The sequence below is a fragment of the Stegodyphus dumicola genome, chromosome 11, assembly GCF_044657685.1.
Source record: "Stegodyphus dumicola isolate Sdum_Otavi_A_Nest chromosome 11, ASM4465768v1".
In the NCBI taxonomy this organism is placed as follows: domain Eukaryota; kingdom Metazoa; phylum Arthropoda; class Arachnida; order Araneae; family Eresidae; genus Stegodyphus; species Stegodyphus dumicola.
Window position 1 is genome coordinate 150069137 of NC_140778.1, and position 19490 is coordinate 150088626.

General features: G+C 35.2%; 1 protein-coding gene across 2 annotated transcripts; it reads left to right on the plus strand.

Moving 5' to 3' along the window:
- Positions 1-5251: 5251 nt before the first annotated feature.
- Positions 5252-18616, plus strand: LOC146994427 (uncharacterized). Of its 2 annotated transcripts, XM_085827322.1 has the most exons (9): positions 5252-5983; positions 6179-6242; positions 6627-6671; positions 6871-6954; positions 8109-8165; positions 15211-15318; positions 16228-16278; positions 16763-16870; positions 18026-18614. In XM_085827322.1, exons 1-9 carry the CDS (start codon positions 5874-5876, stop codon positions 18197-18199), a joined length of 801 nt encoding a protein of 266 aa, XP_085683448.1. In that variant the 5' UTR covers positions 5252-5873; the 3' UTR covers positions 18200-18614. The 2 variants fall into 2 exon arrangements, with proteins under 2 accessions (XP_085683448.1, XP_085683450.1); XM_085827324.1 differs by lacking the exon at positions 6871-6954 and having other exon boundaries at positions 18026-18616.
- Positions 18617-19490: the final 874 nt, after the last annotated feature.

The following is a 19490-nucleotide window of genomic DNA, read 5'->3' on the forward strand; positions in this document are numbered from 1 at the left end:
CACACAGATTTTTTTGAAGAAGCTTAGAAATACACATCCAACAACTCAAAGTTTTTTATCATTTATATTAATTGTTTTTAATGTCCGTACCTCCTAAAAACTGGCCTACAGTTATCTCAAGATTTTTCCTACCTGATTCGAATGTAAGAAATATTTAGAATATGTGCACTAAACTATTAAAAGCTTCTAAATATGTTTGTTTCTTTTGCAGGCAGGTGCGACTTCCAAGCGGCAGCGCCGTCTTCCGCCTCATCGTAAACCGGCCGTAACTTTTATTGATTTATCATTGTTATTTAGTTTCAGTGATTTTAGTAGACATCAGTACCTAGCTGTAATTTTCCAAAAGTTAGTTAAGTGTTGTTTGTTTGAAGTGTGGCGATACTGAAGGAACTTGATTTTGTTACTCTCCAACTGCATGCCCAAATTTCTAGCTTTAATGGATATTTTCAAGATGTGAGACTTAATGCTCCATCGCTGCTGCGCTTGGTCTGATTTATTCTCTGGCTCAAATATCTTCGGTGCTGATTTAATGAGTAGTTATGATGAGTAATTGTTGTGATTGAAAGTTTATTATTTAAAATCGATCATCTGTATGTGTTTATTCAGTGGTTCTCAACCTTTTCACTAACGTGTACCATCTAAACACAAACTGAAAGACTTATGTACCACCACTACATTTTACAATGATTATTTTTCAGTGTCTCAATAGAGATATTAAAAAATATACTTGGCCATTTTCACAACCTATTGGCTGTATGTATTTCATATGCACACAAAAGAAATATTAGATTAAAAATTGGTTACGTTTTTAATTATCAAAATTTCCTCTAATAGCTTTAATTTTAAAATTTAGTCTGAAATTTGGATGTGCTTAAAATATTTGAATCTGTTTATGCCTGGTCTTATTTCACTTAGTTTTTAACCGTAAATTAGGATCCACTTATGATTTTATTCTGTATCTATTTTTCAAATTTAACATGGAAGAAAATCTTTGTTCACACAAATAGGTTGTGCATAACAAATAAGCAGTATAAATTTAATAGCTTTATTTGAAAATGCCTTTAAATTCTTTTTTCAGTTCAGCCAAAAGCTAACAAATGTGCTATTTTTGAAATCTTCAGTTAGAGTTTGACCACAGAAAATTTCTCTCAATTGTTCTTTTTCCAAACGAGATAAAATTTCAGGTACATTTGAGCAAAATTTTCTTTTTCATAATCCTTGGGAAAATACACGTTGAGATTATTTATCAACGAAAAACAATTACTTTTAATGTCAGACATTAATTCTTTTATTTCAAATTATTTTCGATTAGAAAATTTTCTAAAATTTGGTAAAATGTTTAAAATATTATTATATAATTCTTAAATTATTAGCTCGATTTTTTTATCATTGCATTTATTGGTAAATAAATTAACACATTGTCCTTGCTATCCTAAATTTTATTCATTTAATTTTCCTAAAATATCGGCTAAATATGCTAAACATGCCAACCATATTTCAGCGAATGAGCGAAACTGACTTGATGAAGTGTTGTGATGTTCTCAGCGATATATGAACAGATGAAATTACTGGGTCGAATGTTGATGCTAATGATATACGTGCTGAATTGGGCAACTTAGCAGGTTTAGTGCAACATAGTACTGGTGCTTTTAAAAGTCTGCAGTTCATATATAAGAACATTTTGCTAGATTCTTTCCCAAACATCTCTGTTGCATTGCTTATCACTTTGACTGTCGCGTCTGCTGAATGAAGCTTTTCAAAGCTCAAGTTGACTATGAGTGACCAGCAAACAGCGATTGAGTAAACAAGCATGACACAAGAGCAGTAATATCAATTGAGCACAAAATCATCGACAATCTTGATTATACAGACTTGATAAAAGATTTAGCCAAAATGAAATTACGCAGGGTGTTTTTCCATTAAGGTTTGAATTGCATATTGGGCTCCAATGCTTTTACATGTACATAATATATTAGGTGATACTCAGTTTCCTGATTCCTGTAACATGATGTAGAAGATACGTATATACGGATAAAATAATTATTATACATTTACATGCACATATATACAAGGCAGCACTTAAATTGCATCAGAGCCTGCCTCCTGAATCATAATTCTAGACGGAGTGCACTGGAACCCTAAATAATAGGGGTCTGGCACTTCTTGTATGCATATGAAGAACAATTTCAGTAGAAATCTGATCTCGAAAATTTTATTTTTAGCAAAAAAATTATATTATGAACCGCTTATTAAATTTTAATTTAACTTTGTACATTTTATTTAATTGTAATCACTTAATTACTTTAAGCTTTAATTATTTAATGAATAATAATAATCATTAATTAATTGAATAATAATTATTAATTAAATAAGAGTAGGGATATTTATTATTAATATTAATTAAAATTATTAATATTTATTTAATAATTAATTAATGTGGTAATTTCTTCTATAGAGCTAATCCCTCGGCCATATTTTTCCAAAAAGGAAATTGAGTAGTCTTTATATATTCCGCATGCTTTTCGAACTCTTTCCCAAACCCGCTTACTAGGCGTAGAGGAGGTTATTCACGACACATAGGAAATCCAAGAATTCCTTTGGCTCTGCCTCCTTACTTTTCGTGCATTTGCTTTGGCTCTTTTAAATGCTATGAGGTTTCGCAGAGTAAGATATCTACGAAAAATACCCCATGCTTTTTTCTGTTTTTTCAGTGCTTCATGACAGTCGCGATTCCACCATGGTTTCGAATATTTTGGTAGTTTTCCATAAGTTCTAGGAATGGAAAGCATAGCTGCCTCAATAATAGTATTAGTAACAGCTTCAACAGCGTCATCGATATGCACATCTTCTACCATTTGATCTGTGAGCTCTGCAATGGAAGAGAAGAGTTCCCAGTCTGCCCTGTCCAGTATAAACCGAGTGAGTCTCGACATGGGGTTTGCTCCTCTTCGTGCAAGAGACACAAAAATGGGATAATGATCACTGTTATAAAGATCATTTCCCACACTAAAAGTGCAAAAAGGCAACAGAGATGGTGAACAGATGGCAAGGTCGAGAGCGTGGAATGTCTTTGAAGGCTCATGGAAGTAAGTATCCTGCCCATTATTCAGGAGACAAAGGCTATGATCTTCAATCAATCGCTCAATTTGTCTTCCTCGGCAATTTGTATCTTTACTGCCCCAGAGGTGACTATGGCCGTTAAAATCACCTATTATGATGAAAGGCTCAGGCAGCTGCTCTATAAGGCCATTTAAATCTTGCTGATCAATAGGCTCATTTGGAGGCAAATACAGGGAATGACTGTAACAACAATATCAAGATTTGTTTGAGTAGCGACAACTTGGAGGGGTGTCGTCAAAGGAAAGGAACTTGATGGGTAGTCCAGTGAGGTGAGGAGACCTGTATACTTGTTTGGAATTTTTGTCCCACTTTAGGCTCCAATTTGACGTTTTTTCCTTTTCTTGTTGATGATATTGCCTATCGACGTAGATATCACAAAACCATGACTCTCACATCGTTTTTGGATAACAGAGTATGCATATTTCTCTTCGGAAAGTGCGTAAATGTAGCCTTCGAACCACTGCTTTGTTAAATTCGTCATTTTTGAATAAAAACAAAACTTTCAAGCCACAGATGAAAATTTTGACTTTTAAAAACATAGTACAATTGCAATTACTTCTTTTGCAGCAAATAAGTTTTTATTACCGCTTACCGAAATCGTCTAAAAAATGTGCAAACAGCCTCTGTATTATTATTCAGGTTAGTCAGAAATTATTTTTCAGGTTTATTAGGAATGTACTTTCTGAAACAATATCTTACATGAACTCACCGACAGTGTAATATTTCTGACAGTTATTCATAAAATCTTCAAAAAACATTCTTATGGGTGCAAGTGTATCTGATTCTTTCTTGATGATGAGAGTTCTTATGTTATCAAAATGCAAACATCTTGAACGAAAAAACGAAAATGTTTGTAAGACACAGTTTTGTGGAAAATTCCTAAGCCGGTTCTGTCTGTCGCCCGCAGATTGCGCACATTTAGGTGAGATGATTTGTGTCACAAAAATATGAAAGACCTATAAAAGCACTAATTTTAGTTAGAGTTGTGTGACGAACATCTTTCACACTTTGAAAGCTGTCAGAAATAGATATAATATAAATATTTGTATAGCTGACAACTTTCAGCAACATTTATTCACTTAGTAAAAGTTCCCACGATTCATTTGGAGTCTGCACATATTTTTCCTTACCGATGTTTCCAGGCAATTTAGTAGTAATATTATGAGTAAGAGTTCTAACATCAGCTTTAGGCTTTTCTTCTGACCATTGCTTTTTCTTGTCTTTTCCAATAAGGCAATAAATGTCATTCTCATTTTCGTTTTCAGAATGTATCTCGATTTCTGGATAGGAATCATGAGAAGTAAAAAATTCATTGCAACTTTCATCATCTTTTTCTTCAATGGAGTCTTCAACAGTTGATGCATCTAATAATTTTTGCAAACGTAACATTTCATCCTTATAGGATAAATTACGCGTCATGTTTGCAGCTTTCTGGGCTACCACAAATAAACTACGCTACAGCAATGCGAACAGGCGCGCTGGGTCTGAAAGACTCAATCCATTCAAAACAAAACTTTAAATCAAATTTCCAGCGAAAAACTGCAGAAACATAAAGAGAATAAACTTGGAGGAGACCACATTACAACAACCACTTGAGAAAAACAGGGGCATTTTCAGAATGGTTTCTTTAATCCGGCGAATCCATTAAACCCAGTGCATGAGCTCGCGAGTTAAAAATCAGAAAGAAAATAAATTTAGTAAACATTTTTTAAATAAATTTCATTTACTTTTTAATGGAATCTCAATATAGCAACATGCACATGAAAATTCAGATCTAGCAAAACAGAACCGTTTCGTAATTTATATTAGTTTTTACTTTATGTCAGTATCTCATAAAAACTCTCATATTGCTTTCTCAAGATTTTTGACATCCGATTGTAAATGTATGAAATATTTTTAATATGTGCACTGTTGAAAGGTTTTAAATATATTTGTTACTTTTACAGCCCGTGGATCCGCGGATGGATACCCTTATGGGTTATTTTGGCTTGCGAACTCTGCCTCCTTCTAATCCTCCCCCTCCGGCTCTTTCAAATTCTCCTCCACCATCACCTCGCCCACCCGAAGTTAAGTATTGTGCATCTTCATATATATTATAACGAGAACAATTATATATTTGTCAGCTCGGATTTTGAATGTTGTAATTGATAATTCAACTGAAAGTTTTTTTTTTTCCTTAAAATTTTATTTAACTTGGTTATTAGCTTTTTTATCAGTAGTCAGCTTAGTGTAGGAGAATTCAAACTTTTTTTATGGTTATCATTCCTTTTATAAACAGAATGAGTCCTTCGTGGAACTGACTTTCTCATCCTCTACAGCTGTAATATCTAATGACGACAAAGACTAAACACAAAGTCAAACTAAAAAAGCATGAAAATGGTTTTTTAAAATTTGAGAGAAATTTTGAAATAAATTTCATTTACTTTTTAATAGAGTCTCCATATTTCAACATGCACATAAGTGATACATACGGTATCCATTGTGTATGGAATCTGAAATTTTAGGGAATAAATTTCAGAAGTAATAAATGTATCATAGTCAGTTCTATTTTAAGTCATAATTTTGGGGTCTTGAGTTCTTGGTAATGTAGGATTGTATAACAAAATCACGCGGGTCACCATAAAAGCGCACAAAGCTGTTGAACTCGAAAATTTTGCATCCAGCAACTGATAATTTTTTCGTAATTTATGCTAATACTGAAACTGGCATGTAGCAGTCTCAAGTTTTTTTATGTGTGATTGGAAATTTTAAAAATGTTTGTAATACATGCATTAGCTATTCGGTTATTTGTTTCTAAATATATTTGTTACTTTTATAGGGAGATGGAAACAGGGAGAGGTCGCCTTCTCCATTTCCGCTCCAAGTAAGTTTTATGTTTCTTTGTATATATTTTTTTGCAACAGAATAAGAAGTTAACGATAGTTCTAATCTGGTAGCGTGATAGTTCCATTTCATATAACTTATACCTAATGAGAATGATATTTTTTATGAATTTCATCGCACAGTGTTCTAAAAGAATTCTAAATGTTGTTTCTAAATACATTTCTTACTTTTATAGGGACAGAGAAACAAGAGGAGGAGGATTTCCTCGACATCAACAACCTCCTGCTCCTCCAGCCCAAGTAAGTTTGATGCTTCTTCATATACCTTTTTGGAACAGAACTACAAGTAAATCTAATCTGGCAGTGTGATTAGTTCCATTTCAGGCACCTTATACTTAACGATAATACTTTTTTTACAAATTTCACTAAACAGAGTTCTAAATTAAGTCTCTTTCTTTCAAGTGCCAAAAATTGTATGACACAATGTGATCAAATACGCCTATGCAAACTAATTGCACAGATCCAGCAACTCATAATTTTTTCGTAATTTATATTACTTGAGGCTAATACTGAAACTGGTATGCAGAGTCTCAAGTTTTTTATATGTGATTTAAATCTAAGAAATATTTGTAATACATGCACTAACTATTCTGTTGTTTCTAAATATATTCGTTACTTTTACAGGCAAATGAAAAGAGGGAGAGGTCACCTTCTCCGTTCCCACTCCAAGTAAGTTTTATGTTCCTTTGTATATATTTTTTGCAACAGAATAAGAAATAAACGATTGTTCTAAAATGGTAGCGTGATAGTTCCATTTCTAATAACTTATACCTAATGAGAACGATTTTTTTTTTTATATAAATTTCATCACACAGTATTCTAAAAGAATTCTAAAAGTTGTTTCTAAATACATTTCTTACTTTTATAGGGAAGGAGAAACAAGAGGAGGAGGATTTCCTCGACATCCACAGCCACCTCCTCCTCTTCTTCCAGACCTCCTCACCCACCCCAAGTAATTTTAATGCTTCTTCATATACATTTTTTTGCAACAGAACTAGACATAAATAATGATTCTAATCCGGTAGCATGATAGTTCCATTTCAGATACCTTGTACTTTTTGTGATTTAGAGATGTTTTTCATGCCATTGTTTTGGGAGGGGGAGAGCTCAGTTTTGGAAAATGACAATGTAGACGTGCGTTTTGATGATGTGCAGGAGTTGCCATTATGACATCAAAATTCTGACAATTAGGTCAAAAGGTTGAGAACCGCTGCTCTAGATTTTTGAAATTAAGTCTTGCTTTTTGAGTATGTTAATGTTTAAATAATATTTTTTTACAAATTTCACTAAACAGTGTTCTAAATCAAGTCTAATGCCAAAAATTGTATGCCAAAATATGATTAAATATGCCATTGCAAACTAATTGCACAGATGATATTTGCAATAGCGGGAAACTTTTCTTAAAAACCTCATATTTATAATTCTATATGTATGCTATAACTGTCATAAAATAGTTACATTTTCTATTGTTGTCATGTTGGTGTGAAGTTGGCATGTAGATTACATTTTCTAAGAATTATGTAATTCTCATAAAAAACACATTATACTAATACATAAAGAGAAAACTTTATAAGATTAATCACAAGCGTTACACCATTCTTCTAAACCATAATAATCCCTTTAGATGCCAGATACATTTTTAACTCAATCTTTTACAATCTAAGAAAAATAATCATTGTTGCCAAAATATTAAAACTTAAAATTATACTTTATAAACAAATAGATTACATTGAAGGGTTATGAAATCTGTGCTTTTGATCAAGGGTTTTCCCCCCTTTCCTTTCTTTATGCTTTTATGCTCCTTTCCCACAGAGAAAAGATAGTGCAAGCCCTTAATTTGTTGAGACATAATAATCTGCCTGCTAATAACAGAAAATAGTAAAATATTAGTAAATAGTGAAAACTATTGCCAGCTTGTGAATGAACTGCCGTCTAATCTTAATTCTCCATGTCATGGAAAGTATTAGTTACCTTGGTAACCAAAGAGCTGACAAACTATGCCCAGTTTTATTTATTGTATGCTGCCAAATTTTTTATTGTTTATGAATGAAACTTTTTGCTTGAATTTCCAAAGATTTTTTTTCTAATTAAAAATTTTTGTTCCAGCACCGACCAATTACGAGGTCGATGACCAGAGCTCATGGGACAGGGATGCCATCTCTGGTAAGGCAACTGTAATTTATATTTTTTCATATTTTTCAATTTTTAATGAAGGAATTTTGAGTTTTTACATATTTTTCTCGTGTTGCAGAGTGAGAACTGAATTAAATGAATGAAAAATATATCTCAAATTTGAGCATTTATGTTTAAATTCAAATGATTAAAAAATGTGAATAAATACTCCATACAAGAAAGTCATATTGTGTTCACATCAGATTTTTTTTAATAAGGAATGCATAATTTTCCTAAACTCAAATATACGAGAGCCAAAGAAATGTATAAAATGTTATATTTTGAAATTTATAATCTTTCAGATTTAAAAATGGCAAAACATGAATACTTGGGTCATTTAAAACACTTTTTTAAGTGGAAGTATGTATATCTGTGATAAACAGACAAACAATCATGCAAGTAAAGGCCAGGAAAGGAACTTGGCTGGATTTGCCATATAACTGGATTTTTGATGCAATTTGTACATGTGTGTCTTCAATTTTCACTGAATTTTTGCAACAAAGTCTTGAATTGTATGCAGGTCGGCTTATATTTGGAAATGTCTAGTACTCTGTTAAATGATATTGCTGCTGTTCCTTTAAGTATTGTTTTCTTGCTTTTATTTCAGTGTTGCAATAGCAATTATATTTTCTCATTTATTTTAATCTAGTAAATGTTTCAAATATCATATAATCTGTGTTTCGTACAGTATTTCATAATTTCATTTCTTGTAGTATTGTCATGGAATTGTATTGTTGAAATGTGCCTGATCTTAAAGTTTTCCGTCAAAAAACGTTCTTAATAACATTAAAAGAACATAAAAGCAGTGTCTTTAGTGCAGGTAATCCACCTAAATCCATGATTTTATACCAATATTTTGGTAGTTTTTCAAAACCTTTGGTGCAGAAACTTGGTGGTTGTGAGTCTAAAAACATATCAACTTCATTTTGACCACCTGTGTGGAATGGAAAGCAGCACCAGCAAGATGCAGCTGCAGTTGTAAAATGTCCGGGAAAGCTCAAAAATTCACATCCAGCAAAACATAACTTTGATAAGTTATATTAGTTTTTACTTGATTTCAGTATCTCATAAAAGCTCTCATATGTATTGTATAGAAAGTTGAGTATGTATAGTATTGTATGAAATTGTATCTCTCATATGTATAGTATTGAAGTGAGTGAGTGATTGAGTGAGTGATTATGGCGCAAAAACCAGAGATGATTATGACGCGCCAAACAAAAGATGAGATGATTACAATTGATGACATTAAAATTCAATAAATAAAAACAAGTAGATAAATGTACCAAATCCAGAGGATGAAGTCATATAAAAACAAGTTAAAAGCACATATTAACATTCAAGACACAGTCTTCAAAACAAATTACATTTGGTAATAAAAGCCAATCTCTTTTAAATAATAAAATAAATTAGAATTGACCTCTCTTCCGATTAAACGGTCGAGAGGTAAGTCACAGCTATTAAAATATTTCTGGCGAAGACTATTAAAACATTGACACTCAATTAAAATATGACGAACAGATAAACAAACATTACAATTAAAACAAACAGGCTCATTTTCAGCTTTAAGAAGATAGCTATGTGTGACTCTGGTATGACCAATTCTGAGTCGAGTCAAAAGAACGTCCTCTTTACGATTTCTAGCAAAATCCCAATGCTCAATTCTAGGTTTGATGTTTCTCAACTTGTTGTGATGCTGAACATCCCAAATTTGCTGCCATTTTTTTCGTATCTTTCCCTTGATGACACAGCAGATGTCTCTAAAAGGGATAAGGCGACTGGACAGTTCGACAGCAGATTTTGCCGCGATGTCTGCAAGCTCGTTTCCCTTTATTCCCGTATGCCCGGGAACCCAGCAGTACAGGATTTCATATCCTCGTATCATTAAATTTCTATGAATTTTGAGAACATCCACTACCACAGGATTCTGAGCGTTGGGAAAAGCTTCCAAGGATTTAAGAGCACTATACGAGTCTGTGTAAACTATGAACTTTTTGTGGCAGAGCTTTGAGATGTACAAAAGAGCATAATATATTGCAGTTAGTTCAGATGTTAGGACAGAGAAAGCATGGTGCAGGCATCTGCCCTCTATGTAATTTTCAAATACAAAAGCCATCCCGACATGATCATTTGACTTTGATCCATCTGTGTATATCGGATAATAACTGCTATATTTGTGCCTGTGCTCAGCGAAAATTTGTCTGTAAACGATCTCGTTAGTGCTCGCCTTTACGTGATGTTTAAAAACATCAAGAAGCTGGATCCGTGAATTTTCCCAAGGTGGAATTTCAAAATTCTGTACTGCTTGGGGGTGCATATCAGAGAGGGAGAGTTCCTCAATGACAGGGCGAACTCTTAAAGGGAAAGTAGGAACACAGGATGGACGTGTTACAAATAATGTGTTACACTCATTATCAAGTAAGCACAGCTTATTGGGATGTTCAGGTTGTGATAGAGTATTAAAATATTGCAAAAGGGACAATTGCTCACGCCTCAGATAAAGTGATGGTTCGTTACAGTCAACATATAGGCTCTGCACAGGAGAAGTCCTGAAAGCTCCTGAACAAATCCGCAGACCTTGATGGTGAACAGGATCCAGTTTTAACAAAACAGATGACCGAGCGGATCCATAAACAACTGAGCCATAGTCCAGTTTAGAGCGGATAAGCGCTCTGTAAATGCGAAGCATGGAGCAACGCTCTGCACCCCAGGAGGTGTTCGCCAACACTTTTAAAATATTTAGTGTTTTTAGACACTTCTTTCTCAGGTTTAAAACATGAGAAAGGAAAGTCAATTTTCGGTCGAACGTCACTCCTAAAAATTTTACTTCAGGCGCAACTGGAATAATTGTACCATTCAAGTATAACTCAGGTTCAGGATGGAGACCTCGCTTCCTACAAAAGTGCACGCAGACAGTTTTCTGTTTCGAAAATGTAAATCCCTGTTTGTCTGACCATTCTTGGATCTTAATCAGAGCCATCTGCAGTTGCCTCTCTACATATCTCATGTCTGCTCCTCGACAGCTAATCTGCAGATCATCAACATATAGAGATCCCAAGATGGTGGGAGGAAGTTCTTTTAGTACAGAATTTATTTTTAAACTAAACAGGGTTACACTGAGCACACAGCCTTGAGGCACACCCTCTTCCTGTTCAAAAACATCCGAAAAAACAGAGCCAATTCTTACTTGAAAAGTTCTAGTGTTCAAGAAATTTTGAATGAAAATTGGTAGGTTGCCGCGCAAGCCACTCTCGTGAAGATCCCGGAGTATACCGTATCTCCATGCCTTATCATAAGCTTTTTCAATGTCGAAGAATATCGAGACAAGGTGGCTTCTTCTTACAAATGCTTTTCGAATAGATGTCTCTAAGAGGAGCATGTTATCTACAGTTGTTCTTCCCTTTCGAAAACCACTCTGATAAGGCGATATAATATCATTCTTTTCCAAGAAGTAGACTAGGCGGCTGTTTACCATCTTTTCAATCAGTTTGCAGAGGCAACTCGTAAGGGCAATTGGCCGATAGTTGGAGGGATTCCTTGGATCTTTCCCTGGCTTAGGAATAGGAATGACAACAGCTCTCCTCCATGCACTGGGAAAGGCATGCTCCTTCCACACCCTATTGTAAAGAGTGAGAAGGGCATTCAGTGACTTACAGGACAGATGCTTTAGCATTTCATAATTCACTCCATCAAGACCCGGAGAAGACCTATGTGTCTGCAATAAAGCACTCCTTAATTCAAGCATAGTAAAGTCTCTATTGTAAGGCTCAGATTTGGAAGAGTTGAATGCGATGGGATTTATTTCAGAGTGCTGCTTCATAGAAAGAAATGCAGGTGTATAGTTTCTGCTGGAAGAAACGGAAGCAAATGTCTCACCAATAGTATTCGCAATTTCTTCTATGGAGCTAATCACTCGGCCATCTTTTTCCAAAAAGGAAAGTGAGTGGTCTTTATATATGCCGCATGGTTTTTGAACTCTTTCCCAAACCCGCTTACTAGGCGTGGAGGATTTTATTGACGACACATATGAAATCCAGGAATCCCTCTGGCTCTGCCTTCTTACTTTTCGTGCATTTGCTTTGGCTCTTTTAAAGGCTATGAGGTTTCGCAGAGTAGGATATCTACGAAAAATACCCCATGCTTTTTTCTGTTTTTTCAGTGCTTCATGACAGTCGCGATTCCACCATGGTTTTGAATATTTTAGTAGTTTTCCTGATGTTCTAGAAATCGAAAGCATAGCTGCCTGAATAATAGTATTAGTAACAGCTTCAACAGCGTCATCGATATGCGCATCTTCTACCATTTCATCTGTGAGCTCTGCAATGGAAGAGAAGAGTTCCCAGTCTGCCCTGTCCAGTATGAATCGAGGGGATCTCGACATGGGGTTTGCTCCTCTTCGTGCAAGAGACACAAGAATGGGATAATGATCACTGTTGTAAAGATCTTTACCCACATTAAAAGTGCAAAAAGGAAACAGAGATGGTGAACAGATGGCAAGGTCGAGAGCATGGAATGTTTTTGAAGGCTCATGGAAGTAAGTATCTTGCCCATTATTGAGGAGACAAAGGCTATGATCTTCGATCATCTGCTCAATTTGTCTTCCTCGGCAATTAGTATCCTTACTACTCCAGAGCGGACTATGGCCGTTAAAATCTCCTATTATGATGAAAGGCTCAGGCAGCTGCTCTAAAAGACCATTTAAATCTTGCTGATCAATATGCTCATTTGGAGGCAAATACAGAGAAACGACTGTAACAACAAAATCAAAATTTGTTTGAGTAGCGACAACTTGGAGGGATGTCGTCAAAGAAAGCACATTTGAGGGATAATCCAGTGAGGTGAGGAGACCTACACCTCCACTGGCACGCTCACCTGCAAGGTTATCTTTCCTGACGAAGGAAAAGCTCCGAAGTTTTGCCTGTTGTTCTGGTTTTAGATTTGTTTCCTGTACTGCGAAGCATACGGGATGATAAACATTAATTATGGCTTTGATGTCGAGCAAATTTCGGTGGAAACCGCGACAGTTCCATGAGACGAGGGTGGCCATTATGTCTGGTTTTTGTTCTTTCTGTGCTCTTGTTTGGTTTTTCGTGGAAGTAGATGCCTGGGAAATTCTAGACCCTCCTCTACTTCCATAGTGTCTGAATCCGCAGATTCAGAAATCATTTCGTCAAAAGAGCTATTGCTGGGACTTCTATTTTTATTAATTATTTTGTGACTTTCAATTTTAGGTTTACTTTGAATGACTGTTTCTTTTTTTTGTATTAAATGAGTTGCATTTTCCGTTTTCTTGGTGGATGTGGTTGGTTGGGTTTTATTTGGTTTAGTCTGCGTGCCTATTGATGTTTGGGTGGCAATGCTACGTGTTGTTTTAACTGCACTGGCATAAGATTTGTTTGATTGGAGCTGTGTGCTTTGAACTAGTTTTCTGGCTTCAGCATACGAGATGTTCCTGGTAACTTTAAGAGTCTGTACTTCTTTTTCGGATTTCCATTTTGGGCAGAGGCGTGAAAATGCTGGGTGCTGACCCTTGCAATTTATACACGAAGGCGCAGCGGTACAATTTTCCGAATCGTGGCCAATCTGTGAGCATCGGGCGCATGTGAGGCTGCCACGACAAGACGTCTTAGAATGGCCGAAACGCTGGCATTGGAAGCATCGCATAGGGTTGGGAATATAAGGTCTTACAGGACAATTTACATATCCGGCCTTAATATTCTTAGGCAGATCAGGCGTGTTGAAGGTAAGGATCACGTGTTTCGTATCGATCAACTTACCTTCCTTACGCATCTTGATCCGCCTAGCACCGCAGACATTTTGGTCGGATAGCTCGGAAGCGATCTCTTCTTCAGGAACGTACAGAAGGTCGAATTCCGATATTACGCCACGACAATAATTCAGTGTCTTATGTGCTGTTACAGTGACATTCGCTTGCCCAAGTTTAGTAATCTGAAGTAAAGAAGCAGATTGGGTGGCTGAGTTTGTATCAATAAGCAAGTCTCCGGAGCGGAGACGCTTTATGTTTCTCGGCTCACCAATACAAGACTGGATGTATTTATTTATTACGAAAGGAGACATCTTATGCATTTCGCCAGAAGGACTAGAGATGACTAGGAAACGGGGACTATTGTGATGATTTTTTTTATTTGCATCTGTCCGTAATTTTTTTGCAGAATTTTCAGAACTAGGTTGAGTGACTGGTTTAGTAGTAGACGTTTCAGAGCTAGGTTGAATGATTGGTTTATTAGTAGATGGTTCAGAGCTAGGTTGAGTGACTGGTTTAGCAGTATACGTTTCAGAACTAGGTTGAGTGACTGGTTTAGCTGTAGACGTTTCAGAACTAGTTTGAATGACTGGAGTTACCTCGAAATCTTTAATTAAGTAGATATGAGAAGAAGCCATAGTGAAAGAATAAAGATTCGGGTCCGACGGCCCCGCCCACCACGGAGCCCAACAAGGGAACACAGATTCCTGTGTTAGGGCTAGCCGGACCTATACGCAAACTGAAGCCCGACAGTCGGCTTTCCCGAAAGCAGGTACTTCCGAGAGCTTGACCCCAAGCCACTGACACAAGGACTAGTGACCAGCCGATTGACACCCGTGAGGACGACTAAGGTGCCTCCCGTTTAGCTGAAGCAGAGGCCAAAGTAGTGTGTTGGGGACAGTACCTCGCCCCTCAACTACCAGGACCCTCCTTTCCAGCGACACGGGTCTCCAGGCACGGCAAACACGTGGGCAGTTTTCTCGCCACTCGAAGACTAGAGACAAGGGCTGTTCCAGTCTCTCGTGACGAGCCCCAAACTCTGTAGAGAGAAACCACGAGGGAGAAGAGAAGGGAAAAAGTTCCAGCAAAGAGGAGAGAAGACGGAAAAGAGGATAGATCACTGGGGCTCCAGGATCGTGACACCCGTCTCACCAAGAAGATGATCCCCTGAAGGCCTAGGTTACCTCGGGATTGCCACAACCGTACTCACAAAAGTGAGCCCCCTGAGGGATGTATAGTATTGAAAGTTTCTAAGTATGTTTGTTGCTTTTACAGGGGGCGGCATCTGCTCCTCGTAGGCCACCACCTCCACCATCTGCTCCTCGTAGGCCACTATCTCCACCATCTGCTCCTCCTAGCGCACCACCTCCACCACCTTCTAAGGTAAGTTTTATGCATCTTCATATATATTATATGGAGTATGATTAAGTATCTGTCAATTAAGATTTTGAATGTTTTTAATTCATAATTTAACTAAAGTTCTTGAGATTTGATATCAGTAGAGATTTTTTTATCAGTAGTCAGCTTAGTGTAGGAGCTTTTAGAAGACGTCTGTGCTTAGTTTTAATTTCCCATCTGAAGTCAAGTCTCATTTATTGGGAGTATTGTTTTGTTAGGTTAATGTTTAAATAACATAAAGTATAGTAACTTTTTTTATATTGCAAGGAATCATTCGTTTTATAGAGATAATGAGTCATTCGTGGAAATGACTTTCTCGTCCTCTACAGCTGTAATATCTAAAGATTAGAAAGATTAAACACGAAAGACACGAATGATATTTTTCTTGATTATTTACTGCTTATAGAAAGATCTGTAGGCCTTTTATTGTAATATCATAGTTAAACATTATTGCTACACTGATCTCATGGATATTTATCTGGTACCTCTTTAACACAATATATTTCAAATTTAAGCATTTTTGAAATCCAGATGTGTTTCCTATTTGAATGCTTCATGCTTAATTTGAGTGGTTTAGTAATATAGAATGAGTATCAAAAACAGTATCAAAGTAATGTCCCATTCATCAGACTCCAGTTTTCATTCCCCTTTCAAAATCCGACATACGCAGTTCAAGAAAAATGCACACAGATTTGTTTGAAAAAGCTTAGAAATTTACATCCAACAACTCGTAGTTTTTTATAATTTATATTAATTCTACTTGATGTCCGTACCTCCTAAAAACTGGCATACAGTTATCTCAAGATTTTTCATACCTGATTTTGAATGTAAGAAATATTTGTAATATGTGCACTAACTATTAAAAGCTCCTAAATACATTTGTTTCTTTTGCAGGAGATGATGACTTCCAGGCGGCGGCGGCTCCCAACTCGGGTCAAACCGCCCGTAAGTTTTATTGATTTAACATAGTTATTTAGTTTCAGTGGTTTTAGTAGACATCACTACTTAGCTGTAATTTTCTAAAAGTTAGTTAAGTCTCATTTGTTTGGAGTGTGGAGATATTGATTTTTGTTACTTGCAAACTGCATGCCCAAATTTCTAGCTGTAACTGTAGCGGATATTTTCAAGATGCGTGAAAAACACTTAACGCTCTGTCATTTTGGACCTCCTGTGTGGAATGGAAAACAGCACCAGCAAGATGTAGCTGCAGTTGTAAAAAAGAAGGTCTGTGAAAGCTCGAAAATTCACATCCAGCAAAACGGAACTGTTTGATAATTTATATTAGTTTTTACTTGATTTCAGTATTTCATAAAAACTCTCATATTGCATTTTCAAGATGTTTGACATCCGATTGTAAATTTTAAGAAATACTTCGAATATGTGGACTAAGTATTGAAAGTTTCTAAGTATGTTTGTTTTGCTTTTACAGAGTGTGGCATCAACTGTCCCATCTCCACCTCCTCCTCCATCATCATCACCTCTTCCTGCACCTTCATCGCCACCATCTCCTCCACCTGCACCACCTTGTTCACCTAAGGTAAGTTTTGTGAATCTTCATATATATTATAAAGAGAATGATTAAGTATCTGTCATTCAAATTCATAATTCAACTGAAGTTTTTCTTAAAATTTTATTTAACTTGGTTATTAGCTTTTTTTTTATCAGTTGTCAGCCTAGTGTAGGAGCTGTTATTAGACGTCTGTTTTAGTTTTAATTTACCAGTTGAAGCCCTTTCGGGGAGCATTATATGTGTAAATGTTTAAATTATGTAAAAATAAAGTAACACCTTTTATGGTTATTGCAATGAATCATTTCTTTTTATAGAAGATAATTTTGAGACGTTTATGGGTAAGTTCTTCATACTATAGCAAAATGTAGCAGTAAAGAAACATAAAATAATAGCCTCAAAATTTCTTCTAAAGATGCATAAAAATGTCAGTCCATAGGACTTACATCAGGTCAAGAAAATATCTTACACTGTTGTAAAGCTAGCTGTTAGCAGCTTGGAAAATGATTTAACTTTGTTCCATGTTCTAAGAGAGTTTACGCCCCATCTCAGACTTTAAGTGATGACTGACATAATGAGTTGTTCGCGGAACTGCTTTTCTCATCCTCTACAGCTGTAATAACTAAAGAGTAGAAAAATTAAACACGAAAGACACGAAGGATATTTTTCTTGATTATTTACTGCTTATAAAAAGATCTATAGGTCTTTTTTTTTTTTTTTTTTTTTTTTTGTAATATCATATTGACACATTATTTCTGCACTGATGTCATGGATATATATCTGGTACCTCTTTAACACAATATATTTCAATTTAAAGCATGCAGAATTCCAGGTCTGTTTCCTATTTGAATGCTTCATGCTTAATTTGGGTGGTTTAGTAATACAGAATGAGTATCGAAAACAGTATCAAAGTAATGTCCCATTCATTTTCATTCTCCTTTCAAAATCTGACATACACAGATTTGTCTGAATTCACACAGATTTTTTTTGAAGAAGCTTAGAAATTCACATCCAACAACTCATAGCATTTTATAATTTATATTAATTGTTTTTAATGTTCGTACCTCCTAAAAACTGGCCTACAGTTATATTAAGATTTTTCCTACCTGATTCGAATGTAAGAAATATTTGGAATATGTGCACTAAACTATTAAAAGCTTCTAAATATGTTTGTTTCTTTTGCAGGCAGGTGCGACTTCCAGGCGGCAGCGCCGTCTTCCGCCTCATCGTAAACCGGCCATAACTTTTATTGATTTATCATTGTTATTTAGTTTCAGTGATTTTAGTAGACATCAGTACCTAGCTGTAATTTTCCAAAAGTTAGTTAAGTGTTGTTTGTTTGGAGTGTGGCGATACTGAAGGAACTTGATTTTGTTACTCTCCAACTGCATGCCCAAATTTCTAGCTTTAATGGATATTTTCAAGATGTGAGACTTAATGCTCCATCGCTGCTGCGCTTGGTCTGATTTATTCTCTGGCTCAAATATCTTCGGTGCTGATTTAATGAGTAGTTATGATGAGTAATTGTTGTGATTGAAAGTTTATTATTTAAAATCGATAATCTGTATGTGTTTATTCAGTGGTTCTCAACCTTTTCACTAACGTGTACCATCTAAACACAAACTGAAAGACTTATGTACCACCACTACATTTTACAATGATTATTTTTCAGTTTCTCAATAGATATTAAAAAATATATTTTGCCATTTTCACAACCTATTGGCTGTATGTATTTCATATGCACACAAAAGAAATATTAGATTAAAAATTGGTTACGTTTTTAATTATCAAAATTTCCTCTAATAGCTTTAATTTTAAAATTTAGTCTGAAATTTGGATGTGCTTAAAATATTTGAATCTCTTTATGCCTGGTCTTATTTCACTTAGTTTTCAACCGTAAATTAGGATCCACTTATGATTTTATTCTGTATCTATTTTTCAAATTTAACATAGAAGAAAATCTTTGTTCACACAAATAGGTTGTGCATAACAAATAAGCAGTATAAATTTAATAGCTTTATTTGAAAATGCCTTTAAATTCTTTTTTCAGTTCAGCCAAAAGCTAACAAATGTGCTATTTTTTGAAATCTTCAGTTACAGTTTGACCACAGAAAATTTCTCTCAATTGTTCTTTTTCCAAACGAGATAAAATTTCAGGTACATTTAAGCAAAATTTTCTTTTTCATAATCCTTAGGAAAATACACGTTGAGATTATTTATCAACGAAAAACAATTACTTTTAATGTCAGACGTTAATTCTTTTATTTCAAATTATTTTCGATTAGAAAATTTTCTAAAATTTGGTAAAATGTTTAAAATATTATTATATAATTCTTAAATTATTAGCTCGATTTTTTTATCCTTGCATTTATTGGTAAAGAAATTAACACATTGTCCTTGCTATCCTAAATTTTATTCATTTAATTTTCCCAAAATATCGGCTAAATATGCTAAACATACCAACCATATTTCAGCAAATGAGCGAAACTGCTTTGATGAAGTGTTGTGATGTTCTCAGCGATATCTGAAAAGATGAAATTACTGGGTCGAATGTTGATGCTAATGATATACGTGCTGAATTGGGCAACTTAGCAGATTTAGTGCAACATAGTACTCGTGCTTTTAAAAGTCTGCAGTTCATATATAAGAA